Here is a 24,796-nt window from a genome sequence, read left to right on the forward strand (position 1 = left end):
TGGAAATATTACGTGCAGTCTCCAGGCAGACCCATACCCTTGAGTGTACCGGTTCAAATAATTCACATTAGTGTTAGGAACTTGCAGGGGACAACGAAGACAAAGTATCCGACATTTGTCGGTCAGGCTCAGGCTTCAGATTTCGACAACCGCGTAAAGCAGTAGTTGCACAAGATCTCGGATGGAAACGCAGTCATGGAGGTATTAAAATTTCTATGGGTGAACTTACAAAAGAGCTGCAATTATCGCATCCTTACTAGCTGCATAATTCGCATATCAAGATCAGAGGAAAACCAAAGGAACTGGGGTGCAAGCAGCAGTTCAGCGGAAAGTGTGTCATACAAGGTCATAAGGAATGTGTCAGATGCACACTGACCCCACCATCGAACCTTACATTCCCCGTCGCTTGATGTTGTTGGCCAGCCACTCTAGACCCTCGTAGAGACCATCACCGGAGGTAGCACATGCAGCCTATCGATGGCGAGATGAGGCAATGATAGCAATGAAGTACTGACACTGACCTGAATGTACCATGTCCGCTGCCTAAGCGCTTGTAAACCAAGTTTATCGGTGATTTCGGCGGCGTTCATAGCGTTGGGAAGATCTTGTTTGTTGGCAAAAACAAGAAGCAGGGCATCCCGCAGCTCGTCTTCGTTTAACATCCGTTGGAGTTCCTCTCGTGCCTCAGACACACGCTCTCGGTCATTCGAATCAACCACAAAGATGATGCCCTGAGTATTTTGGAAGTCTATGGGTCAACGTGAGTGAGTACGAAGATATTGTCAATGACCACGACCTACAATGCCTCCATAAGGGGCGGATCTTGTCCTGGCCTCCAACGTCCCAGACGGTAAACGAGATGTTCTTGTATTCCACGGTTTCGACGTTAAACCCTGCATATACACGTCACCAAAATTCGTTACATAGCCACCACCCTGATACGCACCAATCGTAGGAATCGTGGTGACAATCTCGCCGAGTTTGAGCTTGTAGAGAATGGTCGTTTTACCTGCAGCATCGAGCCCAACCTAGATGGTAGTGAGTAACATTACTTGGCGCGTGCTGTAGCCTGGAGGTCGCACCATCAGAATACCTACAGAAAAGAGTAGTGTTAGTACGTGTCCGCTCTGAATTGGCCACGCCAGAAAGCGAAAGCCTGACTCACGCATTTCCCTGTTCTTGAAGAGGGTGGAAAGGAGACGTGAGACCGAGAGACCCATTGTGAGTTGCGACGAATGGCGAGGGACTGGTTTGAATGTTGCAGCTGAAGCTGAAAGGTGAAAGAGACAAGTTTGCACTCTGGTGTGGGAATACTCTTTTTGAACTCCGCCCCGTGTGGGGTGGCGGTCGATTACGGTAAGAAAACGTTCAGACAAGAGACAGTAAAGCTGGCCCGTGAATTAGTGTGTAATTACAGCGAATGGCGTGTGGAAAAGATGCGATTACACGAGTGACCGTATGAGAAAACAAGTGTATGCTAAAACAACAGAGATTGACTGGCAGAGGAGGAAAAAGAAAACCGATATGAAGGAGGAATACATCTTCTATGAGCACAATTAAGCATGTTATACCAGTACAGTATTGAAAAATGCTTTTAAGGAGGGTGATGCAGGTGGGAGATGTGACAGGGGCGGGGACTTATGTCACTGTTGGTTAGCAAGATGCATGTCGATCTTGTGGCGCCATCCCACGTAGTACGGGTTTGCCGTGGTTGGCTGGTATCTACAGAGCTCGAATAGAACTAATTGTTCCTGGAACCCGGCATTGAACCAGACTTGCTCTCGTGCTGTTCAGATCTAAGCCAAGATTCCCATAACAAGGAGCGCATAAGACCTAACCTTCTCGAACCACCGACATAGCTTGGGTGGTGTCGATTCTCCGAGTGCACATTACTAGCCGAGTAGTTCGCATGACTTCACACACCAAAAGATTTTAAGAAAACTCACGGTAAGCCGCAACTACAGTAGCACTTCGCGTCAAACCTTGGTGGCAATGTACAAGGACGGTGCCCCCGCTGCTTATGGCCTGGTCGATAAAGTGACAGGCTGTGGGCAGATGGATGAGGAGATCTGCGAAATCGACATCTTCCACAGGAATTCGCAGGTGAGAGATTCCAGATTCAGGAACCTCAGCTGGAATAGGGTCGGAACAAACAGACACAATATGAGTGATCCGGCGTTCAGTTAACGACCGCGACGATCGAGCTGCGTGGGTACTAATAATTAAAAAGTCAACGGACTAGACTACGCCACCAAACGATGCGGACTTACTTTCCAAGGTACAGCTTACCCTCGATGATGGCATCGACGTTTTTCCAACCCATTTCCCCTGAAATATCTACCCGGAATTCCTGGAAGAATGTCCAGTGCATCCCTCAAAGACATCATCATTTTGTACCACCACAGATACTGCAGCGCACAGGGCGTCCAACCGACCACGGACCGGAGTGAGTAGCCGTGTCCACCATCGTCAGCAAAGAGCTTGGGCGGACGTGGTGGCGGTGTGTTGCAATAATGTTACTTCATAGCCGTTCCGCTAGCAGGGAGTAAAAGCTTGAAATGCAGTGTGGCAGACGGTGCCGAAAACGAAGAATGGTAGGTGGGGGGCGCTCACCGCCACCTTCGTGGCCATGAGAAAGGAACGTTAGCCTACATTTCTGGGTAAGGCGAGCGGCTTGTAGATACGACTAGTTGAGGTGGGTCACTCGGGCACGGGTATTCCGACTGCCGTTGAGTTGTGACGTATTAGTATAGAACTAACAGACGCTAGAAGGGAACGTGCCTGTATTTCCAAATATGGCCACCGAGTTTGCACAGCATTCAGACAGCATGGTTGTCCCGAGGTGCAGATGCTTGCTATCGCTTCGTGTTTCAAAGAAATTTACAGTCCAGTGTGGTAGCGCTTTAGCATGAATGCAGTGTAGTACCCCGGGCCACAGCGAGGAACATGGGTATAGTACCTGTTTGGCATTGCTGTCGCCGCGCTTGAGACTCACGTACTTTGGCTACTGCGCAGATCCGGAGGATGTGCGTCATACCTGCTCGGGAATATTTTGAAGTGAATGAGAGATGCGGCTACCTGGGAGCCATTGTACGTTACTTGTTCAACTTACGAGCGTCTGCTGAAAGATTCAAAAAACAATGTTATCATCCGAAGGCTCCGTTAGCAATAGTGTGAAAGGTCCAGGGTCATGAAATCCGTTGTGTTCGCCTAGGCACGGCTGAGGACGAGTTGCGAAAGCAGTACGCCGCAGTTCTGTCAGCGTGTACTCTGCCAGTGGATGGTGGGAAACGACAACGCGAGAGGCTTAATGCCACCTAACCCGAGCTGGATTCCACGAATACGAAATTCACTATGTATGTGCATAATATATGTGAAGATCATGCCGACTCAGATTCCTTGCCGATGCAACCTCGGTATGAAAATTGATACTGAAGTCCTCAAAATGCAGGTTAAGTACGGGTTAGTATACGTGGGACTCTGTTCGGCCCGTTGGCATGCTATACGGGAACTCCCAAAGCTGGCGTTAACAAAGGCTTGGTTCAAAGTAGCATGACTCAGCCAGGTAAACCTAGGGCGTTCCTCCGGTTCTTCCTCAGACTGGTACTACACATAATCGAGAGTATCTTATGTGCGCTATACCGATCTATACAATCTAATTGGCGTGGGGTCCTGTACCCCTCCTTTTCCCCAAGCATGTGAGTGCCCCACCGGCCCAGGCAGTAGGCCCTCCAGTGGTCCACCGCATTCCCGCCGCGCGTTTTAAACACGTTGCTCTGATGTGTGGGGAAAGGCTTGAGACATCTGCCTGATTGATCTTTACTGACGAAAGAAACTATGTGAGTACATGGTAAGTAGATGGCAGCATTTTCCGCTGTCAAGACTGCAATAGCTACTGAAACGAGACTGGTAATGTACCGGGAACTGTCACTACAGGCTGTATCAGAATGTACAGAAAAGCGTACCGCTGCGCGAACAACAGGATGTCACATGAGTGCACAGAGTAGAAGAAGATCGATTCATCATTGGACCATATGCCACTGGTCGCAAGTACGGTGGAGAAAGAAATACCGAACGAAAGTGCAACATGCAAGGTGAGCAGGAGCCAGAAAGGCAAGCCTCGGGTCTGATTCACGGTGAAATTTCTCTACAATCTCCTTCCTGGGGAAGGCCACCGAAGTAGGTATCTGTGGACCAGTGAGGATGCGTAATGCTTCCAGAGTCGACATGTTTCTTAGCGTCGGTGGCGTTGTATTTGCTGCCCAATTCAATGTTCTCCCCGACTCCCACAGGAATTCAGGCACGTGCAAAGTTTGTCCGTGCCAACCGGAAATTGTAAATATGGGATACTGATAACTTGCTTGCCTTGAACATGACAAACTGTCGACTCTACCTTTTCGGAATGTACATGGGGTTGCTATTCAACTCTGCGGCGACGAATATATTTGTTAGATTGGGCGGGCCTGGTCTGGTGCTTGGGTCTCGTCGAAGAGGTTTCTGGTCCATTCCAGCTAACTGATATGAACACATAGTGAGCTAGTGACCTTAACACTCAAGTTGTGTGGTAAGCACTGTGAGAACAGCTAGGAACGAGGCAGAGGAGCTTTGACAGCGTGACTCACATGCACACGAAAGCAGCGTGGTTAGCTGCTAGTGTGACAACCTTGCAGCAACTTCAACATTAACCTGACTTTCCGAGGATGGGCGGTTGGCCGCCTTACAGAGGGCACGTTCCCTTCGCGTGTCCGCTACTGTCAGTCAAGAGCGGCGGCGTCAGGCTGTGGACTCGACACTGAAGGCGCTGCAGTTGAATGTAAATGTTGGCCACGAGGCAGCTTGAGTCATTTGACAACATGGAAACGCGCAGGAAATTTGCGGGTGTCGAACGCATAACATGTCGTGTACAAGCACTGGCCTAGCCTCCTCTCCCATCCATGATGTATTTTCAAGAGAAAATAAATTAGAGGGGATTCAACACAGCCAGCCAAGGAATGATCTGGATGGTGATTGGAACGGAGGCCCTCCCCACGACCCCACCCTGGGATCGGCTTTGCCCGAAATGTGATTGAAGCATGGACGGAAGCATTTTTATATGTATGAGGATAGATAAATAGACACCCAAGTGCTCTTCTCCCAGTAAACAAATACATCTTATAATCTCTGCCGTCCCCAGAAACGCCCATCGCACCACTACATGTTCCAAATCGAGTGGAAGTCATCTGTAAGCGTATCGCTTCACTCGATTGTCTCATGAATACGGCTGACCACCTCCAAGCACTATCACTCAGATGGGCGCAAGCGAAGTAGGCCAAAAGCATCAACAGTACACGGCTGGCTAGTAAAGTGGCGGGCTACGTTCAGCGGAAACGAGAGCCTCAGAAAGAAAGGCATAGCCGAAATGCGAGAGGCCAAAGCTGTCCGAGAACGGAAAAAAGAACGCAAGGCAGCTCGTCGATCCAAGAAAGGGGCCAAGTCTCCCTTGGGCCTCTCTTTCTTTTTCTTTGGAAAGGAGAAAAAAAGGTCTCATAGATCCGACACCCGCCACCGCAGCTCCAAACACGCTACACGGAGCGCAGTTTCTCGGCGTGTAGCGTCGCCCACACAATCTCCTAGGCCGAGTCGACATCATCATTATCGACCAAGTGGTAGCCGACACTCCAGTAGGGGTTATTCGAGGAGATCCTCTTCCCGACAGACGTCCTATAACAGTGGGAAGTCGTTAGTTCGGACCGGAAGCCTGATGAGGACAAAGTAAGATAACGATACACTGTACAGACCTAACTTATTCCATCTTATGTACTTTGGATTTCGGCGGATTGTGTCATACCATTAGCCTTGTAACAAGTACCTCGCTCTCCTCGTCGAGTGAACGGACCATATCCAGTATCGCTGCTGAGGAAAGACCATGGACTCGGAACCCTGTTGGTGGTTTTTCGGAGGAGCCACTTTCGAAATGAATTGGATCTCACGCATGTAGGTCACATTACCAACGGCCGAACGACGCATTTGGAAATCATGTTCTATGAAAACTAGGTAAACCTCGAAACGCAACATCCAAATTTACGTACTATGTGGGTGTTAAGTGGCTCCCGTGCCGGTACCCATCATGACATTCTTTTTCTTTTTGCGTCGCCTGCGTTGCTTTCTGGAAATATTCGGGGTGGTAGAGTTGCCGACGGGCCCGTCAAGATTCAGCAAAGAAAGACGATCGTTTTTGCTAGAAACGCTGTGTTGGACGGACACGGGAGATGGTGTGGGGCAACTTCCTGACCACGAGGTGGTGTCATGGTCAGCAATTTTGTACGCATCCGAACCGGAGTTCCAAGGCGTTCCATGTGATGAGTAAGGGGAGTCAAGTGGTATGTGCTACACCGGACGTACCGGTCGATCGTAAAGCAGTATCAGGAATCAGTGCACTACTTTTGTCACCACCTTCGGTGCAATCCTGACTGGGTGTGGGGTCCGATTGAGGTACAGAACTTTGTGGGGTCGGACTGGGACCGGACATTGCTATTACCGATGTTGCTAGTGTTACGCCTGTTGTTGGTAAGCCAGTGACTACTCATTTCGTCAGCCATGAATTTGAAGGATTTGCAGGTTATATTCTAACCATGGATAGATCGTTCTCCAGAAAATTTCTCCGTTGGCGCGTTTTGGTCATTGTCGCGTAGTTTGGCCCCATTTGTCGGATGGCTCGATTCAGGCGTCGACAACTTGTTCGACGCGTCGCCTACTTTTTTGCGCTTTTTGTGCCCTGGCATGGCAAATGGGTCGTTTCTCTTTGTCCGTTTCGTTGGCTTGCCCTTTTCTTCATCTTCATCTGATTTATGATCCGACTGAAGAGGCCTCTCCATCGATGCCAAAGCCTTATCACCCGTTTTCGCGAGTCGATGTCGCAGTTTAGCAGCATCCCGGCCTGTAACACTGGCCACGGGAGCGGGTGCACCAACTCCCAACCTGACAAATCACGAGGATTGTTCGATCAGAACGCTTTCTTTACTCTTCATGCTGCACCTACCTTGGAGGTCGTCGCAGCTCTTCTTCTAGTATACGCTCTGCATCGGAGATACCTGAGTGCGGCTGTGCCACCTGAGTAGATTGCAACCATGATGTCACGAGGTTGTGCGCAAAGGACATTGACAAGTCCATCTGGGCTTGCAAGGTTTCTGAGTCGATTTCATCGTCCATTGAGTGTGCCATCGTCGATTGTCTGAACTAGCACAAAATCACTCAGCGCCCTGGTTTTTTTCTTCAGTGAACTGTGGTATTTCCCACGATGGCCTTTCCGTACGTCGAGCTCAAGCGACAGGATGGTTAACAAACGCAAGAGGGAGGAACCAGAAGATTCCGACCTGGATGAACCTGCCCCGGGAAAGCAGATACTGCCAGTAGCCAATCTTCCAGAGGATTTCAATGGCGATCCCGCAGACGGAATGCAATACCTCTTTCTCGTCAGGTTCATACGTCACCTACCCTTGGGTGCTTGTACCCTCCTGATCCGTTTTATAGACGAGATGCGCGCCGTTTACCACGTATTAAAAGGGCACACAATCCTTACGAGGAATCAGTCCGTCCTCCTGTTCTTCCCCTGAGCGCGCTTGCAAAGGGCGTACTACCATGTGAGAAGTGGCGGGACATCTTCCAGTCTCGTTTCCGTAACCTCAGAAAGGTGCGAGTACTTTCTAAGCTATCGGGGCGAGCTGCCATCAATGACATCCAGAACATGATGCAACCCACGGTACATGTCCGACATAGCAGTTTAATCCAGTCATTAATCCCGGAGAAGAAGGACCGTGAGGCGTGGTGGAAGTTTCTGGCTGGCCGACCGGAATCGGAGTGGAGTCCTGCTGCTCGAGCAGAGTCGCGCAAAAAGTCCAAGCCCTCACACAACACGTCGGTTGTTCTTGAACGTCTGAGAAATGCAGGCCAAGGAATCGACACTGTTCCTCCCAGCGGGCAGAACCCCGTTGAAACTCCCGGTAATGATACACAAACCATTGCAGTTGCGAATCTGCCCTCTCGGGTGATGACCGAACCCTCAGATAACAACCTCGCTACTATTTCGATGTTACAGGATCAAGCTCAGCAAGAGGACGCCAAACTAATGCCCCGGGAAGCCACGCCAAGTCGCTTGCGAGGAATCGATCATGTGAGGCGTCGTTTCGTTTTTCGTGACCATCCACTGACGAGCACGTTAGCGAATGTCCATTCACCTTCTCATGTACTTTGCGCATTGGATTAACCTCCACCTTCAAAATTTCGACGACGCTTCAACGATTATTACCAACAGTCATGCGCGATGGATGCTTTCACTTCTCACGAAGGTGGAGGACACGGTGTCAGCTGACGAAATGAGTCTCCTCCGCAATCTTGCGCGTGCATGCCTTGGGATTTTACAGACACGGCGAGACCTGAAGAACGCAGACCGCGTCGAGGCGGCGGAAGCAATTTCGGACGCGTCATGTTGGATGGTATTTACGGCAGTTGCCAGTGTCTGGGGTCAAAAGGATCTCTGGACAGACGCCGAAGATGTCTTGTCACTGTCGTAATTGTACGTACACTTGGCAAAGCTTGGTCTTTTGTGTCCTTAGCAAAACTTGTCCCAGCAAGTCGCCTGTCCAACTCCCGTAGCCTTAATGCACTGGGCACATCCATAGTTTAGTCCTTGAACCTGGACCTGTGGCCTACTCGTTTACCGTGCGGCAAACATGCATTCAACGATCGGTTTACTCGAAGGGGTTGTTGCCGTGGGAACTATTCGTTTACAGGGCTGTTCGCTTCGTGGCCAGATCAGGCTTTTCATTGCCAAGCGGGCTATTTGAATCCCTCCCCGCGAGTATAAACTACAACTTTTTTTTCCCCTTCCAACTCAGTAGTGGGTCTGTCCACCATGCGTGTTGTCGCCGCCATCCTTCTGAGCGTTTCTTCCGCCTTTGCCTATCAAGTCACGTCTCCCGGTGGTTCGCAAGGTTGGACCACTTCCGGTCCCAACTACTTGACATGGAACCGTGTCTCCACCGACCCACTCAACTTCACAGCCGTGTTAACCAACACTGTAAGCGCATTACAGCAATTCCTAATATCTCTTCCCTTACACCTCCGCAGAACACTACTGTTATGCCTATCAATAACCAGGTACTCAATGCCCTCGTTGACGGTACCGTTGGCACGATTCAGTGCAACCCTCCCAGTGGGGGCTGGCCCACTGGCGATGGGTTCCGTGTCAACCTTGCTCAGGATGCCGAACACCTTGATAGCTTGCTTGCTCAATCCGATCAGTTCAGCATTACTGGGTCGACAACCACGGGTACCTCTACAAGCACGACATCTGCTTCGTGAGTTACTTACTGCTAATTTTATTGAAACGTGACCGTTCCTTACACAGGTCCAGTATCTCTGCCCTGACGTCAAGTGCTACCACTACGTCGGCTGGCACTGCCAGTTCGGACACGAGCACCACGCCTACTAGCTCGAGTGCTGCACTTCCAGGAGTCGATACCCAGTCTGGACTACTCGCTGCCCTTGCTGCCCTGACTGCCTTCATTACCACTGCGTTTTGATTGAACTTTGTTGTGGACTATTAGGTGTCAATCTAATAATCCCTCGTTTGTCCTCACACTCGTTCTTTTCTTTGGTGAACGGCTCTGCGTATTAGGTACTTTACGTTTTTGTGCAGGACTTGCTGGCAGTTGACTTTTGTTGGACGATGGTGGTAATTTACGTGTTGACAGCTACAAGGCTAAGATGAGAGACATGCTGACTCCATGACACTAACTGTGCACCGGTGAGTATCTGAGTCGCGACCGTGCTTGGCATCACGCGGGTACTATTGCCTCTGTGTGACTTGGATAGATTCTCACAAGCCAAGTTGGCAATTGTGATCATGTCGTTTGAACATTTGCTGCCACCCAGTTGGAGGGTCCAAGTCGGTGACTGGCTCGCTGAGGACACGCCGGCCTTCGATTATGGTGGCTACGTCGTTGGAGAGGCTGAAAGAATTGCATTTCTCTTTGGCAAGGGAAAACAGCTTGCAGTTTTGGCAGGGTGTCCATTCGTCACTGAGATCTTCCATCAGCTCGGCTGCCAGTACGTAAATAGATATCTCTGCGTGAGCATCAGACTGATCATCCTGTAGGGTGGAATGGCACATGAAAGAGGGAGACACCTTCCAGCCCATCAAACACGTTGCCACCGTTCGAGGCAAAGCCCGGCATCTCCTCCTTGGAGAACGCGTAGCGCTAAACCTGCTTGCCAGATGCAGTGGAATTGCAACAAAGTAAGCCACAGATCTACTTCTTTTCGACCTGTCTTTAAGAAACGTGGAAACGTAGGTCGAAGCAGATCAAGGATTTGGCTGTAGGATATGGTTACAAAGGTATCATAGCGGGCACGAGGAAGACCACGCCAGGTAAGAAGATGATATAAGTCTGCAGTCATCCATTCCGCCTCACTTTCTGCAGGGTTCCGTCTCGTCGAGAAGTACGGAATGATCGTTGGTGGAATTGATCCCCATCGCCACGATCTATCTAGTATGATCATGCTCAAAGACAATCACATTTGGTCGACTGGTGGGTCTAGAATCTTCACATTCTTTAGAAGCCAGTGGCCAACCAGTCCCAAATTCAGGGTCAATCACTGCCGCCATCAAGCAAGCGCGTTCTGTCGGGGGATTCAGCTTGCTTCTTGACGTGGAAGTCAATTCAGAAGCTGAGGCAAATGAAGCGATCGAGGCGGGTGCCGACATCATCATGCTCGACAATATCGAAGGCGAAGAACTCGTGACTGTTGCTCGCAAGTTGAAAGACAAGTGGGCAGGCAAACGTAAATTTCTCTTTGAATCGAGCGGAAACATTACAGAAGCCAACTTACACGAGCGAGTGATTGATGGTGAGTTGGAGTCGACTCAGTTTTTATTGTTCTCGGTACTCATTTTTAAAATAGAAATCGACATCTTGAGCACAAGCGTAGTCCATCAGTCCGTACCGCACATAGATTTCAGCCTGAAAATTCAGGTACCAGGATGACGTTACGATGTACGAGGGCTACTCAACACTTCAAGTTGAATAACCTCAATGCATTGTGCCCCAGAACGTCCGCTTGGGTAGATTCGCTCCAGCCACGGACGTTTCGAATAGCCTTCATATTATCCTCGACACTCTGCCACTTTTGACTCCCTTCTAGGGGCGGGAAAAATGGATGATCGGTACCAAATAACATCCTTGTGCTCCCAGCGTCCGCATTGTATGAGCCTGTAGCATTGTACGATTCCGCGCGTGCGATGGTCTCGCTTACAAAACCAAGCTCTTCGGGACCATATGCGACGGCATCGAAGTAAAGTTTCCCAAGATAGTACCTTGCATCGTGTTGCAGTCTCTTTGCCACCACCGGATCATGTGCAATGCACGAGGCAATACGAGAGGACAGCTGAGAGAGAGCCCCCCCTGAGTGAGCAAGAAGAAGCCGGAGGTTTGGATAACGATCCAACACACCGGCCAGAATCAACCTGGTTATAGTCTTGCAACGCGTGTTGTCAGAACTGGGATGACCGAGACAAACCAGGAGTCAGAGCTCACAATGGTGGTTTCGAATGGAAAACCAAGCGCAAGAGGAAGTACGTGACCATTCGGCTTGTTGCCAAAGGCTTGAGTGTCTACGCCATAATGGGGGTGAACGAAAACCACAAGTCCCGCGCTTTCGATGGCCTCCCATATTGGCTCCAGCGCGTCATCATCAAGGCCGTTACCGATACCCTTCGTTCCCATTATAACGCCTGATACGTGCGGCAATGTCTTGATCTGCTCGATGGTTTGGATGACTGAGGAAATCGGAATGTGCGGGACGAGAGGCAGGAGGCCGAAACCATAGATGGACCTCAAACCCGGGAACCCATCCGCCTTTGGAGAAGACGCGCAGTATTCCTCGAGGTCGTTGTTAAGCGCCTGAGCAAGAGTGTTGGCGCGTTCCGCAGGAAGAAAATCAAGCCACGGGTTTGCTGAGCTTGAGTGACGGAGTCAAGTCAGGCCGGTGATGCGGAGTGAAATGTCTGAAAGGGTCAAGACCTTACGAATGAAACATGGATATGGTGTCTTTTCATGAACTCAAGCTTTTCTTCCCTGTTCCAGTACTGTCCAACAGGGATGAACGGAATGCCGCTGAGTATAGATAACTCCGGAACCCACCTGAGGACCGACGGAGCGTCCTGATCCTGGTTCTCCATCTAATATCAGGAGCCGTTCTTCAGGCTTGCCGTCTGCACCTGTCCGGGTCAAAATTCGAGGAGCTGAGCTGCGTGCACGTAATTCGGCAGCGTAGCGTGGAAAGTATACGTGGGTGTGTACATCGACGATGGGCGTCGGGGATGGCGAGAGTCGAGTGGAGGACATTGTACGTCTGGTCGAGGATATCGATAAGCCTGGCCTGCAAGCAGGGATGGTTTTTGGGCCAAACATGAATATTGATGGTTGGATATGAATGGGTGAGACCCGACAGCCGGAACAAATCTGTCGAACCCACACATCTGGAGATACTTACCTATACGTGACACACAGGAACTTGCCTATGCCATGTCATCTAGCATGGTTGGTATGTAACAGGTGAAAGGGTTGCGTGTGTTTGATCTCATCCGTCTCTCCCTTGATTCGAAAGCCACCAGCTTGGATCTTGCAAGAAACCTGTCGTCCGTCTCGTGGAAATGGAATCCAGCAAACCGAACGTCGCTGTCCTGACACCACGGTCGAGGATGAACGAAGCACAGGAAGAGGTCGAGCATTATTATATCCCTTTGCCCCGGCATCGGTTGCTCATCTTGCAGTCTAGCTTTCACGCGTCGTGCAAACCCTTGTGCACATTGGGGAACAGTTCAACCAAGCCCTCGTGGACTCAACCCATGAGACAACACTGTACAAGAGTCGTGTTGCTGAACTCGAACGTCGGAACCATGACAATCGATCAGCAGCGAATGATGTGGTGATTCAGAAACTGAAGCGCGTGAAACGTGTACTACGAGACCTCGTAGAGGAGTTGGTACGCAGATCGTCCATGACAGTTGATGCGTATCTCTTAGTAGGCCATTCGTCAGCCTGAAGATGATGATTTGTCTGTGTCTGCTCGGAGCTCCCCACATCGTCCGGCCGTCGGGGTGCAAGGGAGTGAATCCAAGAACGCTAGCCCGGTGCTATCAACCTCCGGTGTCTCTCTACGTTTCGCGACGCCTCGACTCGAGCCATCGGGCACAACTCCGCCGTCTACTCCAATCGTGAGACTCAACGCAAAGCTACCCCAAAGCCCTCCAAAATTGTCTCCTTCACGTGCATCCCCACGGCATAAGTCTATCCTCTTCAAGCCATCTACGCCGACTGTGGATGGGAGTCGGCGAATGGCCACGAACCGCACTCCGCAAACCGTCGTAAGCCCTCCAAAACCATTGTCTCCACGAGCACCTCCACAGGATAGGTCACCTGTGTCCACCCTTTTCAAGCCATCCTCACTGAGTGCAGATGAGAATTGGAATATGTCTACGAACCGTGCTCCACAATCTGCCAAGGTCGTATGCCCGATACCGTGGCAAGGGCTTCAACAGCGGCTGGGCCTCTCTGAAGACATGGTAAGCATTGCTTTGTAGCAACTGAGCATTGAATTGATCAAACCCAGGTGTACTCCCTAGAAAGGTCAGTTCGCCACATCTATAGTAGTAACAAAAGGGGTGCACTAACCATCATCACAATTACTAGCCTCTCGCAGATGGACGACTTCTGCTTCCGCGTACAGATTGTTGACAACATGGCGTTTGTCTATGAACCGTTCACGATGGACTGCCCTTCCGCCTCTCTATTGCTTGACTGGGGCACTCAATCGGACAACTTATCGGCGGCAGAATACATTATCAACAACCTGTCAACACGTCCCTTTTTCCATACTTTCATCTTGTCAGCGAAAAAGGTGAGCCTGAAGTGCGCTTCCATCAATCTTATCACATCGACCCTGTCAGGATATTTGGTATTATATCGGTGCCCATACATGGACCCTTACCCGTCTGTTCCCTGTCTGGTCCGTTATGAATGATCAAGTAAGTCATCCTACCGACTCACGCAGCCGGCTACACGGTCATCAGTCGAAACGGAAGGTTGTCAACAGATTATGGACGCATAACCACCAGAAACATGCGAAACAAGATATCCACCAGATGCTGGACGATGGCCGTTTAGTCCAGTTTTGCGTCGAGGTCTCCAGTGCAACACTGACACCTGTCAGCGAGGCCTTTGCAAAAAAGCTAGATTACCATAAACCAACCTGATAGCATATTATCGTGTACAAGGTTACTCGCTCAGTCATAGTAATTTTATCCAAGGGACTTTTTGAGGGAATACAACATGAAAAGGTGATATACTATTGACCATCCAAATCCCAAACCGTCATCTTCCACTGCTTATCATTCGCAACCTGTCTGGATGGATGCCGGGTGGTGGACCATCGGCTGGAGGTTGTGCGTTACTTGGGTTGAGGGGAGGAACTCCTCCAGGTGGGGCAAAATTACCAGTAGGGGGGAACGGAGGCATGGAAGTACCCGGGGGACCGCCGTTGGGAGGGAATGGTGGCGGGCCTTCATCACATTGATGAGTTTGGTGTAGTGAAATCATCCCTTGCACACTTACCGCCTGGGAAGGCACCTGGGGGAGGCATTGTGCCGGGAGGGAAAGGTGGTGCACCACCTGGAGGTGGGACCATTCCAGGAGGCATGGGAGGCGGGAATGGTGGACGACCTGCATTCTCGGTGAGAAAGACATACGCAGCTCGGGGATGTTGACACGTACCAAACGGGGGTGGTCCGCCGAACGGTGGAGGTCCTCCGCCAAAGGGTGGGGCAGAACCAAGTAGATGCTGTGGTCCGAATCCGAACCCTCCGGGGGGAGGCCCTCCTCCGCTCTCATAGGCTGCGGTAATTTGGTCGATGATATTCTGCGCCTTGTCGTGGCCAAGCGCTGAAATTTCTGATCAATGCGGTGCTCATGTGAACTGCAAAACGAGACTCACAAGCATAGTAGTCCCGTACATTAGCCAGGTGGTTACGCCCGCTGTTATGGGCCTTGCGCACTGGGTGTGATGAGGATGAGGAACATGTGCAGAGCTCTTCAACCTACCTGAAGCAGAGTCGTGCGTTAAGAATACATCACAATAGTCACAGTAATGTTTCTGGTGGTGAATCGTGAGCGAGCATAGAGCCAATGTGGCTTGGGTACTCACTGGCATCGTGAGGGTTGGGAGGAAAGACGCGTGGAACGATGCTGACTAATCCTGTCCGCCCCTTACACTAGTACTCATGGATCCCTCGTCGACAGGAATACAAGAGCCGTTTGACCTCATAAGATTATCGCTGAGCGAACGCGTCTTTGTGAAGATTCGCGGTGATCGCGAGCTGAGCGGCGTCCTACACGTGAGTCATACACCCTGGACCGTTTTCGCTGCCTTGCTGAGTGTCGTTGATAGGCATATGACGGTCACATGAATCTCATCCTCAGCGATGTCGAGGAAACCGTCATGATCGTAGATGCTGTGGATGGAACCCTTGAGGGCCAGGGCACAGTGAAGGCTCGTCACCCCATTCCACTGCAAATCTGGTCACTAACACCAACGAATACAGGTCGCGAAGAGAAAAATGGAGATGCTCTTTGTCCGAGGGGACGGTGTCATCCTGGTAAGTAAGTGTTGTTCTGTTCGCACGCAGACGTTCACCCTCTATCACGCAGGTGTCGCCGCCGTCCCGAATGTGATCATGCTCGCCATGTTTCTGCCGTATATATTTTAGAACATGGCCAGAGAGGAACATGTCACATAGTCCACGTTGTACATTAGATCTCCGAGCATGACATTGTTGGACTGTTGGACACATCACTGAGCAACGACGCCCTTCATACATCAGAGGCAGTGACAGGGATATACTACATGATCATACAAGTTCGACGCGTCGATCGTACAGCATTCGGTCGTTTATCCGTTATGTGGGTGGCTAATGCGCTGCGGCAGCCACTCCTGAGGAACGCATTTCTCCAATGTCGTGAAAATGCTTCACGGATGGTTTGTCATCTGACTTGGACGTTGCCAGGCATGATTCTTGTCGACTGGTGAGTCTTGGAAGAGGGGATGGAGGAGCTGCTTTGTGAGAAGGGTCGTCGTCAGACTCTGGCACTTCTGCACCGGCAGGCCATGTTTCCGGGTCCCGTAGCCAACCAGCATGTATGACCTGGATCTATACACGGGGGGAATAAGGAGACGTAATTGCATATTGGTGACGAAAGCACACGTACCACTAGATTCATAGGAAGCCTGCGTCGCAGTCTTCCGCCACCGACGAGACCCTTCCACACCTTCTGTACGCCGCCTTTCCAAGCTTCGTCGCTACGGGCAGCGCCAGGCTGACTGAGCAGTTGTTCGAGTCGGAGGCGGGACGGAGACGAGGGGGCATGCTCAGGTGTCTTTGTTGGTGTGAGCCACAAAGCGCGACGGACGGCGTAGTGCGCTGGGCCAGGGGGAGGTAGGTTTGCGCCGACGAGGTAACTGGGTTGCTGGGTATCTGGACCACATGGGGGCACAACTGAGGGAGCGGGAGATGAACGAGTGATGAGTTTTTCTGCAAGTTTTTGGAGTTTGGATACAGATTTGTGGTCAGAAGATGAATTGGCGTTGTCTGATGGTATCATGAACAGTTATTTGACGAGTTTGACCGAGGGCATGCAAGCCAACGCCTGGCTCAGACACGAGGCTGCCTTGCGATGAGAGGGTACCACATGGGTGTGCCATATTAGGAAATGGTCTCCCACGTGCCATCGCTGTCATAGCCCATAAGTAAGCCGCCCTCACCGCTCGCTCGCTCGCTCGCTGAACGATGGCCCCAGCACGACCATCGAGAATTGTGTATCGCATCAAGTCGGCGTCGCAGTCGACCACGTCGCTCTCCGAAAATGACGACGAGTACCCCTGCAAATCAGCCTTCTTCTCTCGCGACGACGACCCCCCGCCCGGCATCAGCCCAGCTCAGTGGTCATCCCCGAGGTCAACCCATCTGGTCTCTGCTCGTCCTCCCATGACCCATCTCCCGCCTGAAATCCTCATACACATCCTCAAGCATCTCCACTCTCCAAGAGATCTCTATCACTCCATGCTCGTCTCGCGTGCTTGGTGCGAGTGTGCCGTCGAGCTACTGTGGCATAGGCCCGCGTTGACTCGCATCTCCACCCTCGTCAAAATCATTACCATTCTCAACCTCCCTGACCAATCTTTCACCTACGCACGCTTCATCAAGCGTGTAAACTTCCTGTTCCTCAGCCCCGACCTCACAGACGTCCTCTTCTCCCGTCTAGCACAGTGCGATCGCCTCGAGCGCTTGACCCTCGTCAACTGCTCTGCCATCTCCGAGGCCGCCCTCTTACGCGTTCTCACCCGGCTACCCAATCTAATCGCCATCGACCTCACCGGCGTCGTCGAAACGACCGATAATGTCATCTCCGGTTTAACAGCCGTCTCCAAACGTTTACAGGGTATTAATTTGACTGGTTGCAAGCTCGTCACAGACGAAGGCGTCTTCTCCCTCGCTCGCGAATGCTCACTTCTTCGTCGCGTCAAGCTAAGTGGTGTGGAGCAGGTAACCGACCCGTCCGTCTCTGCCATTGCCAAAGCATGCCCTCTTTTGCTAGAGATCGACTTGAACAATTGCAAACACATCACGAATACACCCGTTCGCGATCTATGGCTTCATTGCCCTCACCTGCGCGAGGTTAGGCTCTCTCACTGCTCAGAGCTAACGGACGCTGCCTTCCCGGCCCCAACCAAAATCAGGGACACAACCATTCCCCTCATCATCCCGAGAGCACTGGATGAGCTACCCCCGCTAGTCCTCCCAAAGGCATTGGTCCATCTTCGTATGCTAGATCTCACAGGCTGTGCGCTTATAACGGATGATGCGGTGGAGGGTATCGTATCACATGCACCTAAAATTCGGAGTCTTGTCCTGTCCAAGTGCTCCCTACTCACCGATCGAGCAGTGGAAAGTGTGTGCATTCTTGGACGACATCTTCACTACCTCCACCTCGGTCATGCCGTCAATATCACCGACCGTTCCATCAAATCTCTCGCTAGATGTTGCACTCGGCTACGCTACGTCGATTTTGCGAGTGAGTCTACTTCCTTTCGGATCGTTGACACACTGACAGTGTCTTAGATTGTTCGCTTCTAACCGACATGTCCGTCTTTGAACTGGCAAGTTTGCCTAAGCTTCGTCGTATTGGCCTCGTACGGGTCAGTAACTTGACGGACGAGGCTATCTATGCGCTTGCGGAGCGTCATAGCACCCTCGAGCGCATTCACCTTTCGTATTGCGATCAAATCTCTGTCATGGCTATTCACTTCTTGCTTCAAAAACTACACAAGCTCACGCATTTGAGTCTCACTGGCATACCCTCTTTCCGGAAGCCCGAATTGCAGCAATTTTGTAGGCAACCGCCCCAGGTCCGTGTCTTATTCCCCCTCCCCAGCTTAGCTTCACTTCCACCTGCAGGAGTTCAACGTGAGCCAGAGAATGTCATTCTGCGTTTATTCGGGTAACGGTGTCGCGAAACTCAGATCGTTTCTTACGGATCTCTTTAACACCATTACGGAGGAGATGCAAGGAGATGACGAGGAAACAGAATACGAGGATGACTTTGATGAAAGTTTTGTCGAGGTTCCCCATGACGTGGACATGGAGACCGGGAATGAAGACGACCTTGACGACGATTTCATGTATGACAGGAGGTTCCATTTCCAACCCGCCATTCAAAGAGGGCAGCCGTCCACCCGTGACCGTCTTGTAGAGCCCATGCTTACTCCGCGGCATTCCAGCATTGCCGTACAACACAATCCAATGTCCCCGAGTAGATCGGCTCCCTCTGCCACCACAGAGCCATTTGTTGTTCATACCCCCACCGATTATATCACCCACCACACCCACCATGCCCCAGAACCCTCTGGTGGACAGCAAAACCGGCAGCGAGGATTCGGGCTTCAGCCCGTTGTGGAAACCTCCGCCTCCCCAGCACCGAGCGAGGTTGCATCTAACCGCAGCGCAGCGACAGCACAGTCCAACGGAACTGGGTTCTTCCGTACATATCAGGACCTTGCTTCATCTTCTCGAAGTAACGGAGCGCTGACACCGGATTACAACTACGCTGAGATTGGGCATGGTCGTGGTGCTAGCAATCAATTCAACCAATTACCACCGTCATTTGGAAATCGCGCATTTACTCCAGCGTATACCCTTCATGGGGCAACGCAAGGAATCGCGCAGGTGATGCATTCGGCGGGGAGTCAGCTTGAAGCACGCTACAGACAGAACCAATCCATTCCCCTCCCGCTGGTGTTGCCAGACAACCCTGTCCCGTGGCCTCATCTTGAATCCCCTACTCCTATCGCAACGCCGCCTGCTAATGCCAGCTCTCCTGGCACCCCACCTGCCTTCAATGCAAGCTCGGACCCACGTGAGCCAGAAGGGAGGGGCCGGAGTGTCAGAAGAAGTTTAAGGAATACTCTCAATGCTGCCGAGTTGTATGCCACTTCTCTTCTTTTCGGACGCAACTCCGCAGCAAGTAGCAGTAATCTGCCCGACTCGAGTAGTACCGGAACGAAGAGCCAGCAATGATGATCAAAGAAGTCGTATGTAGAATTGTTTCCCTTATTTTGCACGTATTCATGGTAAACATTAACTGCTGGGACAGTCATTGCTTTCGTATCTCTAGCTTTGTTTTTGTAGGCTGTATTAGCTTTGAATGTATGTACATCGACCGCACTGGAGTAATATAATCTGGGTCATTTTGCTTCACGATTCACTCAGTTCACTGCATAGGTTTGGGTTCCAGACGCGGTGTGTAACGGAGTCGTCAAGTTGCTGTAAAGCGCGTTTTTAAAGAGCTTATCTGCCAGACAACTTCAAGGTTTCACTCTCTCCTCCACGAGCCGATACACGTCTCCCGATGAATATTCGACAAGCAAGGCTGGAAGACCTCCCAGGCATGCAGGCCTGTAATCTGCACAACCTTCCTGAAAACTATACCATGAAGTACTGTGCGTTCCGGTCCAATCCATCGCTTGATTATACACCCAATTTTTTTGTGGAATATCAGATCTTTATCATGCACTAACATGGCCATCCCTATCCTACGTCGCGGAGGAGCACGGGCGTGTAGTCGGATACATACTGGCCAAAATGTTAGCACCCTCAGCCTGACCGTACGTCCCTAGAAGTATCCAGTCACTGAAAAGACTGCACATAGGGAGGAACCCGAGGAACACGATGGCCCAGAAAAAAGTGAGCAAGTGCCTCACGGACACGTCACCTCGATTTCAGTGCTACGATCATACCGGCGATTAGGGCTGGCTAAGAAGTTGATGCTGCAATCCCGTGCGTCGTTTATGCTGCCCTCTGACCGCCTTGCTGTACTCATCATCATTCGATGGATCATGTAGAGGAGGCCATGTCGACCATCTATCGTGCCGCATACGTGTCGCTGCATGTACGCAAATCCAATCGTGCCGCTCTTAGTCTTTATCGGGACACCCTGGGTTTCACTGTTAAAAGCATCGAGGAGAAGTATTGTGCGTCTTATGAATGACGCTGGCAAAACTTGTAAACTTACGAGTTTACAGACGCCGACGGTGAAGATGCATACGCTATGCAGCTAACATTCAACCAGTCATAATACAGATATATGGACATGTGGACGTATAGGATGTAACGCATTATGACACTGCCGTAGCTGACCTGAACTCTCTGTGCATGGACTCGCTCATGTGGGTACAGTAGAATGCATCCCGCTTCTTGCCGCCGCCTCGCAAATTATCTTTGCAGTCTCGAGTCCAAGTTCATAATAACCATCATTTGTAGTTGGTTCAAACAAGCCCGTGTGCGCTTGTATCTCATCCGTCGCGACCGAGTTCTTACTGATAATGTAGTTGGAGAAAGCCGGAGATGAACGGGAAGGCAACACGACGAATGTTCGTGGGGAGGGGAATGAAGGAAGAGAGGGCGGGAGCAGTACATAGAACCTTGAGAAGGCAGACAAGTAGATTAGCGAATAAAAGCTTGAGATTTGGCGAAAGCGGCTTACATCTTAAAGATTATTCCTTGCTTTTCGGCGAGCATTAAATTATCTAGTCGCTTTGTCATTCCTTCCCCGTCCCAAAGAGTACCCACGTATTTCATATGCCCGAATGCCCAATTGTACCCTGATGTGATATCTTCACGTCGCCAGTACGCAGCTCCTGCTGCGGCACCAGCGGCGATAGCTCCCCCTACTACATAGGCTGAAGGTGCCCAACGTGCCCATCCAGTAGATTTGGAGGTACTTTCTGACTCTGTTGCTGGGGCAATCTGGGGGAGAGATGGATTCGACTTGGCCTGTGGTGAATCCCGATTTTTCCCCATAAACCAGAGCACGTCCGAGACAACGGTGCGTGCAGTATCTGCGGCCTCTGCTGCTCGTGTTGCACTGTTCTTGAATACAAAAGGGTGCAGACCTAAATACTAAGGATACAGCGTACTCAAGTGGGGTTCTATGGCGGCCGAAGAGGCTTACGGGTGTGTCGAAAGCGATGCAACCGATAACTCTTGACCACAGTGGGGCACCCTCGTCAGGTCTTGATTTAATCAAAGCACAGAGTGCATCGGCTGCTAGTAACCCGCCCATACTATTTCAGCACCGTGAGGAGAGGGTTGAGGTGAATAGCGATCAAAATTTCAACTTGCCTGTGGCCGCAAAGGACGATCTTGGCAGCTCCGGCACCTCCGCCATGAGCAACCTCTTTCTGAACAGTGAGGGTTGTGAGCCAGTCAACGAAACGCTCGACGGCCGCAGTCTGCGCAGCCGTTGGGCAAACGAAGATTTCAATTCTGCGGGATCCTAGGAAGTAAAGGTTATTGTTCACCCACCAATTCTCCCTTGGTCTGTGGAAATACATCAATACTTACACTCTCGCGGTTCGGAGGAAGATAGCAGGCGACTAACCTCGTAAGCCGGAAAGACGATACATTCAACGGTTACATTGTCCATAGTTTCGGTGAGGATGTGTTCAAGTCTGGAGGGGAAGCTCCCAAAGGTCGAATCGGTGCCCTTGAACCTGTGATTCGAGACTTATGACTGGGAGAGAGCAGATACTCGGTCTTGAACGTACCCATGAATGAAGATGATCAACAGGAGATCCTTCGGAACATCAGGGACCGCCGGTTCGTCGTTGTTACCTTCAACATTTAGCTTTTCATTTGCAGTGGCCATTGAAACTATGAATGTCGCAGTCCATCGAGCTGAATCAAGTAGGTCGATGCAGCTTTACATACATAACATTGTAGGACACCACAAAGCCAAACCAGAAAAAAGCCACCGGAAAATCAAGGAGTATCAAGCTATCCTATTACCAGTAGTGAGTGACACCTATCGGGTGTGGTAAGATACAGCTCGACTGAATGTATGATACAATCCAATTCCTTCACTGACTCGAATCCGTACCTTGACTATGGTAGGTTGCCTGTGTCTGAGGCATGGAATTCTGATGTGTGCATCCACCCGACATTTGAGAATCGTTCAGATTCTCTGAGTGGGACTCCATCACAGCTTGGGGTGCCTGTGACCACCCCGTTGAGAATGTCGAGCCTCTGTCACGGGGAGGTGAACTGTCGTGGTTCAGCACAGTTACCTGTGGGTGTTCTTGGGGACGTGATCCACCACCTTCGTCATCCGAGCCAGGCCATTCAAGTGTCGGTGAAGCATCTGCCCGACTGTCGTCACCTGAACACCTTAAGTCTGATAAAGACTGAAAACAGCAAAGATGTATTGTCACTAGCCTGGAATCATTGTTGCAGCTCGGGTTTTCTCCTTATCAAGTTTTTTCATCAGGAGGATTTCATTCTTGCGCATGGGCATCATGGGCATAATGTGCTCCACCCGGATGTGATTCAAGAGCTCGTCACGACTTGGCAATAAAACCTTGCATTGGTCCCACTGGCATGAGATTAGAACAGAGCTCGGAGCTTGAGACATACAAATCCTGATTACTGTGACAACCAGTACTTGACGATCGGTTACATAAGCACACTCCTAACCTTCGAGTCTACTCCTCTCTTCGGCAATCTCACCACATGGATGGCAACACTTTCAGCGATCTCGTATTGCTATCATATCTCGGTCTGCCTCTGGACTACAGCCCGCTCCCAAGCAACTCACCTGTCGAATTCCTGCGCAAGTTCCTGCATCAAATACCGCCACACCTGATTACGAGCTTCGGGCTGGTCACGACGCCGAAACAGCGTAGCCTCATACCGGAGATGCGGAACCGTCGGCTAAGGTACACAGAAACTGCACCAAAGCAACTCGAGCTGGAGTCGGCCAAGGTTCGGTGGCCGCACTTGTGGTCAGGGCGTGAGCGATATGGAAAGCGAGCTGCTGAAGACGAGAAGGAGTGGGCGAACAAAAGATTTTTGGACGGGGTGCCGCAGCAAGTAGGGAAACTGGGAAGCTTGTTAGGAGAGTACGAGGAAGAGAGAGAAGCCGAGAGAATGAGATATCTCAAGCGCAGCCAAGGAGGTGGAGAAGAGGACGAATTTATTCCAGAAGAGGACGAGAGTGATAGCGACATGAGAGATACAGCAGCAGGTGTGCAGGAGTCTCCAGAGGAGCTGAGCGCTGACTTTGCAAGACGGATAAAAGAGTTGTTCGTTTACGGTCTGTTGGAAGTGCGTCAACGAGCACTGTGGATGAATGCGGCGGTGTTGACGGACTCATCATTGTATAGGGTGCTGATTATGATCTGTGTGACTGGAGCGAACAGTATGACATTAATGAGGACGAGGAGGGGTGGTTTGACGAGGAGGAGGCGGACGAGATGGAGATGGAGGGAGGCGGGGAGTGTGACTATTGACAAATATGGTAATATTTCGGTCCGAGGATCTTCCCGGAATGAGAGCGGTCGACCGATCTATGCGTAGTCAGTTTATTTTCGCGCTTGCCCTCATCCAAGTCGCCGACGGCCCACCCTAAATACTTTGTTATTCTGGATGGGCGACACAAGCCTTGGCCTTTCATCCGACATTCAGCGGGCATTGCAGCTCGCCGTCGGTGAGGCTAACAATGCATTTATCCAATCTCAGAGTCGTAAGACGTCGCGACGGAAGCTTGCCAGGGATGACGATGAGGCCTCTGACGAGAAACGCAAAAAGAAAAGGAAGAAAGGTAGCCATCTGACGGACACAACGGAACACGGCCATCCAATACACCTAGGACCGTACCAGGACGATGCAGTGGGGGACACACACAGCGTAACAAGTAAAGACGTGCCTCCTCAAGGCGCAGGTTCCCTTCCGAATGACCTACACCACCCCGATTTGTCGGGAGATAACCATCACGCTGCATCTGCCGCCTTTCTGAACGCAGTCGTTGCTGCGGCCTCCGCTACGTCGTCCGAATCACAGCCCATTGATATACAGCCTTACCAGCATCAGCCACCCTACCAGGATCACCATTCCATGGTACCCGACCAACCACCCTCATACTTGCCGTTCCCGCCCGTACACTACGGTTTCAATGAAGTTCCCCAGTTTGACCCCTCGCATCCGCCACACTCGCAACCACTGTTTCCAGGATTGGGCGGTCCTGTGCCTGACTTCCAATTCGCGTCTAATGATGATATACTGCGTGCCATCCAGGACATGGACATGTCCAAAATAGCCGGCGTATTCAAGACGCTGGGAGACGTTGCTACTACTGCCAACGTCCCAGGCGAG

General features: G+C 51.0%; 18 protein-coding genes across 18 annotated transcripts; 10 read left to right on the plus strand and 8 right to left on the minus strand.

Moving 5' to 3' along the window:
- Nucleotides 1-7: 7 nt before the first annotated feature.
- Nucleotides 8-1,220, minus strand: F5J12DRAFT_932591 (ADP-ribosylation factor; the record flags this gene model as incomplete). The annotated part of the gene is made up of 6 exons (XM_051749556.1): nt 8-471; nt 522-748; nt 801-893; nt 947-1,028; nt 1,053-1,093; nt 1,166-1,220. 6 exons carry the CDS (start codon nt 1,218-1,220, stop codon nt 391-393), a joined length of 579 nt encoding a protein of 192 aa, XP_051605538.1. The 3' UTR covers nt 8-390.
- Nucleotides 1,221-1,330: 110 nt separating this feature from the next.
- Nucleotides 1,331-2,854, minus strand: F5J12DRAFT_11308 (protein-tyrosine phosphatase-like protein). The gene is made up of 5 exons (XM_051737996.1): nt 2,782-2,854; nt 2,271-2,723; nt 1,947-2,215; nt 1,839-1,892; nt 1,331-1,786 (listed from the first exon to the last, which is right to left on the minus strand). The coding sequence occupies exons 2-5, from the start codon at nt 2,369-2,371 to the stop codon at nt 1,644-1,646; spliced, it is 567 nt and encodes a 188-aa protein (XP_051605539.1). The 5' UTR covers nt 2,372-2,723; nt 2,782-2,854; the 3' UTR covers nt 1,331-1,643.
- A 2,189-nt stretch (nt 2,855-5,043) lies between these two features.
- On the plus strand, nt 5,044-6,048 carry F5J12DRAFT_11443 (uncharacterized protein). The gene is made up of 2 exons (XM_051738007.1): nt 5,044-5,221; nt 5,276-6,048. The coding sequence occupies exons 1-2, from the start codon at nt 5,195-5,197 to the stop codon at nt 5,753-5,755; spliced, it is 507 nt and encodes a 168-aa protein (XP_051605540.1). The 5' UTR covers nt 5,044-5,194; the 3' UTR covers nt 5,756-6,048.
- F5J12DRAFT_11590 (uncharacterized protein) lies at nt 5,988-7,461 on the minus strand. The gene is made up of 5 exons (XM_051738017.1): nt 7,019-7,461; nt 6,611-6,957; nt 6,382-6,558; nt 6,069-6,262; nt 5,988-6,020 (listed from the first exon to the last, which is right to left on the minus strand). Exons 1-4 carry the CDS (start codon nt 7,198-7,200, stop codon nt 6,192-6,194), a joined length of 777 nt encoding a protein of 258 aa, XP_051605541.1. The 5' UTR covers nt 7,201-7,461; the 3' UTR covers nt 5,988-6,020; nt 6,069-6,191.
- F5J12DRAFT_11394 (survival motor neuron interacting protein 1-domain-containing protein) lies at nt 6,994-8,747 on the plus strand. The gene is made up of 6 exons (XM_051738003.1): nt 6,994-7,191; nt 7,256-7,456; nt 7,510-7,669; nt 7,721-8,149; nt 8,199-8,551; nt 8,607-8,747. The coding sequence occupies exons 2-5, from the start codon at nt 7,311-7,313 to the stop codon at nt 8,547-8,549; spliced, it is 1,086 nt and encodes a 361-aa protein (XP_051605542.1). The 5' UTR covers nt 6,994-7,191; nt 7,256-7,310; the 3' UTR covers nt 8,550-8,551; nt 8,607-8,747.
- A 55-nt stretch (nt 8,748-8,802) lies between these two features.
- Nucleotides 8,803-9,751, plus strand: F5J12DRAFT_791009 (GPI-anchored small secreted protein). The gene is made up of 3 exons (XM_051743860.1): nt 8,803-9,055; nt 9,106-9,335; nt 9,392-9,751. Exons 1-3 carry the CDS (start codon nt 8,891-8,893, stop codon nt 9,558-9,560), a joined length of 564 nt encoding a protein of 187 aa, XP_051605543.1. The 5' UTR covers nt 8,803-8,890; the 3' UTR covers nt 9,561-9,751.
- On the plus strand, nt 9,544-11,024 carry F5J12DRAFT_932613 (Quinolinate phosphoribosyl transferase; the record flags this gene model as incomplete). The annotated part of the gene is made up of 6 exons (XM_051749557.1): nt 9,544-10,086; nt 10,136-10,276; nt 10,332-10,408; nt 10,461-10,568; nt 10,597-10,887; nt 10,942-11,024. The coding sequence occupies exons 1-6, from the start codon at nt 9,884-9,886 to the stop codon at nt 11,022-11,024; spliced, it is 903 nt and encodes a 300-aa protein (XP_051605544.1). The 5' UTR covers nt 9,544-9,883.
- Nucleotides 11,025-11,046: 22 nt separating this feature from the next.
- F5J12DRAFT_886926 (amidohydrolase 2) lies at nt 11,047-12,383 on the minus strand (the record flags this gene model as incomplete). The annotated part of the gene is made up of 4 exons (XM_051747168.1): nt 11,047-11,514; nt 11,574-11,997; nt 12,060-12,124; nt 12,180-12,383. 4 exons carry the CDS (start codon nt 12,381-12,383, stop codon nt 11,047-11,049), a joined length of 1,161 nt encoding a protein of 386 aa, XP_051605545.1.
- Nucleotides 12,384-12,570: 187 nt separating this feature from the next.
- On the plus strand, nt 12,571-14,440 carry F5J12DRAFT_11470 (uncharacterized protein). The gene is made up of 7 exons (XM_051738010.1): nt 12,571-12,760; nt 12,817-13,023; nt 13,079-13,603; nt 13,651-13,667; nt 13,731-13,938; nt 13,988-14,065; nt 14,111-14,440. The coding sequence occupies exons 1-7, from the start codon at nt 12,692-12,694 to the stop codon at nt 14,291-14,293; spliced, it is 1,287 nt and encodes a 428-aa protein (XP_051605546.1). The 5' UTR covers nt 12,571-12,691; the 3' UTR covers nt 14,294-14,440.
- Nucleotides 14,237-15,277, minus strand: F5J12DRAFT_11362 (U1 small nuclear ribonucleoprotein C). Its single transcript, XM_051738000.1, has 7 exons — nt 15,241-15,277; nt 15,138-15,189; nt 15,031-15,090; nt 14,811-14,978; nt 14,652-14,759; nt 14,534-14,599; nt 14,237-14,473 (listed from the first exon to the last, which is right to left on the minus strand). The coding sequence occupies exons 1-7, from the start codon at nt 15,244-15,246 to the stop codon at nt 14,412-14,414; spliced, it is 522 nt and encodes a 173-aa protein (XP_051605547.1). The 5' UTR covers nt 15,247-15,277; the 3' UTR covers nt 14,237-14,411.
- Nucleotides 15,278-15,299: 22 nt separating this feature from the next.
- F5J12DRAFT_791022 (like-Sm ribonucleoprotein) lies at nt 15,300-15,903 on the plus strand. Its single transcript, XM_051743861.1, has 4 exons — nt 15,300-15,430; nt 15,484-15,585; nt 15,638-15,691; nt 15,744-15,903. The coding sequence occupies exons 1-4, from the start codon at nt 15,317-15,319 to the stop codon at nt 15,765-15,767; spliced, it is 294 nt and encodes a 97-aa protein (XP_051605548.1). The 5' UTR covers nt 15,300-15,316; the 3' UTR covers nt 15,768-15,903.
- On the minus strand, nt 15,904-16,750 carry F5J12DRAFT_733437 (uncharacterized protein). The gene is made up of 2 exons (XM_051741980.1): nt 16,302-16,750; nt 15,904-16,243 (listed from the first exon to the last, which is right to left on the minus strand). Exons 1-2 carry the CDS (start codon nt 16,692-16,694, stop codon nt 16,004-16,006), a joined length of 633 nt encoding a protein of 210 aa, XP_051605549.1. The 5' UTR covers nt 16,695-16,750; the 3' UTR covers nt 15,904-16,003.
- Nucleotides 16,751-16,868: 118 nt separating this feature from the next.
- On the plus strand, nt 16,869-19,835 carry F5J12DRAFT_791027 (uncharacterized protein). The gene is made up of 3 exons (XM_051743862.1): nt 16,869-18,164; nt 18,212-18,498; nt 18,548-19,835. The coding sequence occupies exons 1-3, from the start codon at nt 16,880-16,882 to the stop codon at nt 19,664-19,666; spliced, it is 2,691 nt and encodes an 896-aa protein (XP_051605550.1). The 5' UTR covers nt 16,869-16,879; the 3' UTR covers nt 19,667-19,835.
- A 162-nt stretch (nt 19,836-19,997) lies between these two features.
- Nucleotides 19,998-20,723, plus strand: F5J12DRAFT_710369 (acyl-CoA N-acyltransferase; the record flags this gene model as incomplete). The annotated part of the gene is made up of 5 exons (XM_051740644.1): nt 19,998-20,088; nt 20,148-20,232; nt 20,298-20,425; nt 20,491-20,619; nt 20,671-20,723. The coding sequence occupies 5 exons, from the start codon at nt 19,998-20,000 to the stop codon at nt 20,721-20,723; spliced, it is 486 nt and encodes a 161-aa protein (XP_051605551.1).
- F5J12DRAFT_11800 (uncharacterized protein) lies at nt 20,634-22,788 on the minus strand. Its single transcript, XM_051738023.1, has 8 exons — nt 22,358-22,788; nt 22,195-22,300; nt 22,029-22,140; nt 21,957-21,967; nt 21,770-21,889; nt 21,600-21,711; nt 21,132-21,547; nt 20,634-21,069 (listed from the first exon to the last, which is right to left on the minus strand). Exons 1-8 carry the CDS (start codon nt 22,362-22,364, stop codon nt 20,811-20,813), a joined length of 1,143 nt encoding a protein of 380 aa, XP_051605552.1. The 5' UTR covers nt 22,365-22,788; the 3' UTR covers nt 20,634-20,810.
- On the minus strand, nt 22,292-23,162 carry F5J12DRAFT_11731 (uncharacterized protein). The gene is made up of 3 exons (XM_051738021.1): nt 22,862-23,162; nt 22,358-22,805; nt 22,292-22,300 (listed from the first exon to the last, which is right to left on the minus strand). The coding sequence occupies exons 1-2, from the start codon at nt 23,055-23,057 to the stop codon at nt 22,507-22,509; spliced, it is 495 nt and encodes a 164-aa protein (XP_051605553.1). The 5' UTR covers nt 23,058-23,162; the 3' UTR covers nt 22,292-22,300; nt 22,358-22,506.
- F5J12DRAFT_11777 (uncharacterized protein) lies at nt 22,827-23,992 on the plus strand. The gene is made up of 2 exons (XM_051738022.1): nt 22,827-23,749; nt 23,809-23,992. Exons 1-2 carry the CDS (start codon nt 23,156-23,158, stop codon nt 23,932-23,934), a joined length of 720 nt encoding a protein of 239 aa, XP_051605554.1. The 5' UTR covers nt 22,827-23,155; the 3' UTR covers nt 23,935-23,992.
- A 570-nt stretch (nt 23,993-24,562) lies between these two features.
- On the plus strand, nt 24,563-24,748 carry F5J12DRAFT_684745 (uncharacterized protein; the record flags this gene model as incomplete). Its single annotated transcript, XM_051740294.1, has 1 exon — nt 24,563-24,748. A coding segment is annotated over one exon (186 nt), but the record flags the coding sequence as incomplete, so codon positions are not given.
- Between the last annotated feature and the right edge of the window lie 48 nt (nt 24,749-24,796).

This window comes from Pisolithus orientalis (assembly GCF_024613125.1).
Source record: "Pisolithus orientalis strain OTSU chromosome Unknown F5J12scaffold_1, whole genome shotgun sequence".
In the NCBI taxonomy this organism is placed as follows: domain Eukaryota; kingdom Fungi; phylum Basidiomycota; class Agaricomycetes; order Boletales; family Pisolithaceae; genus Pisolithus; species Pisolithus orientalis.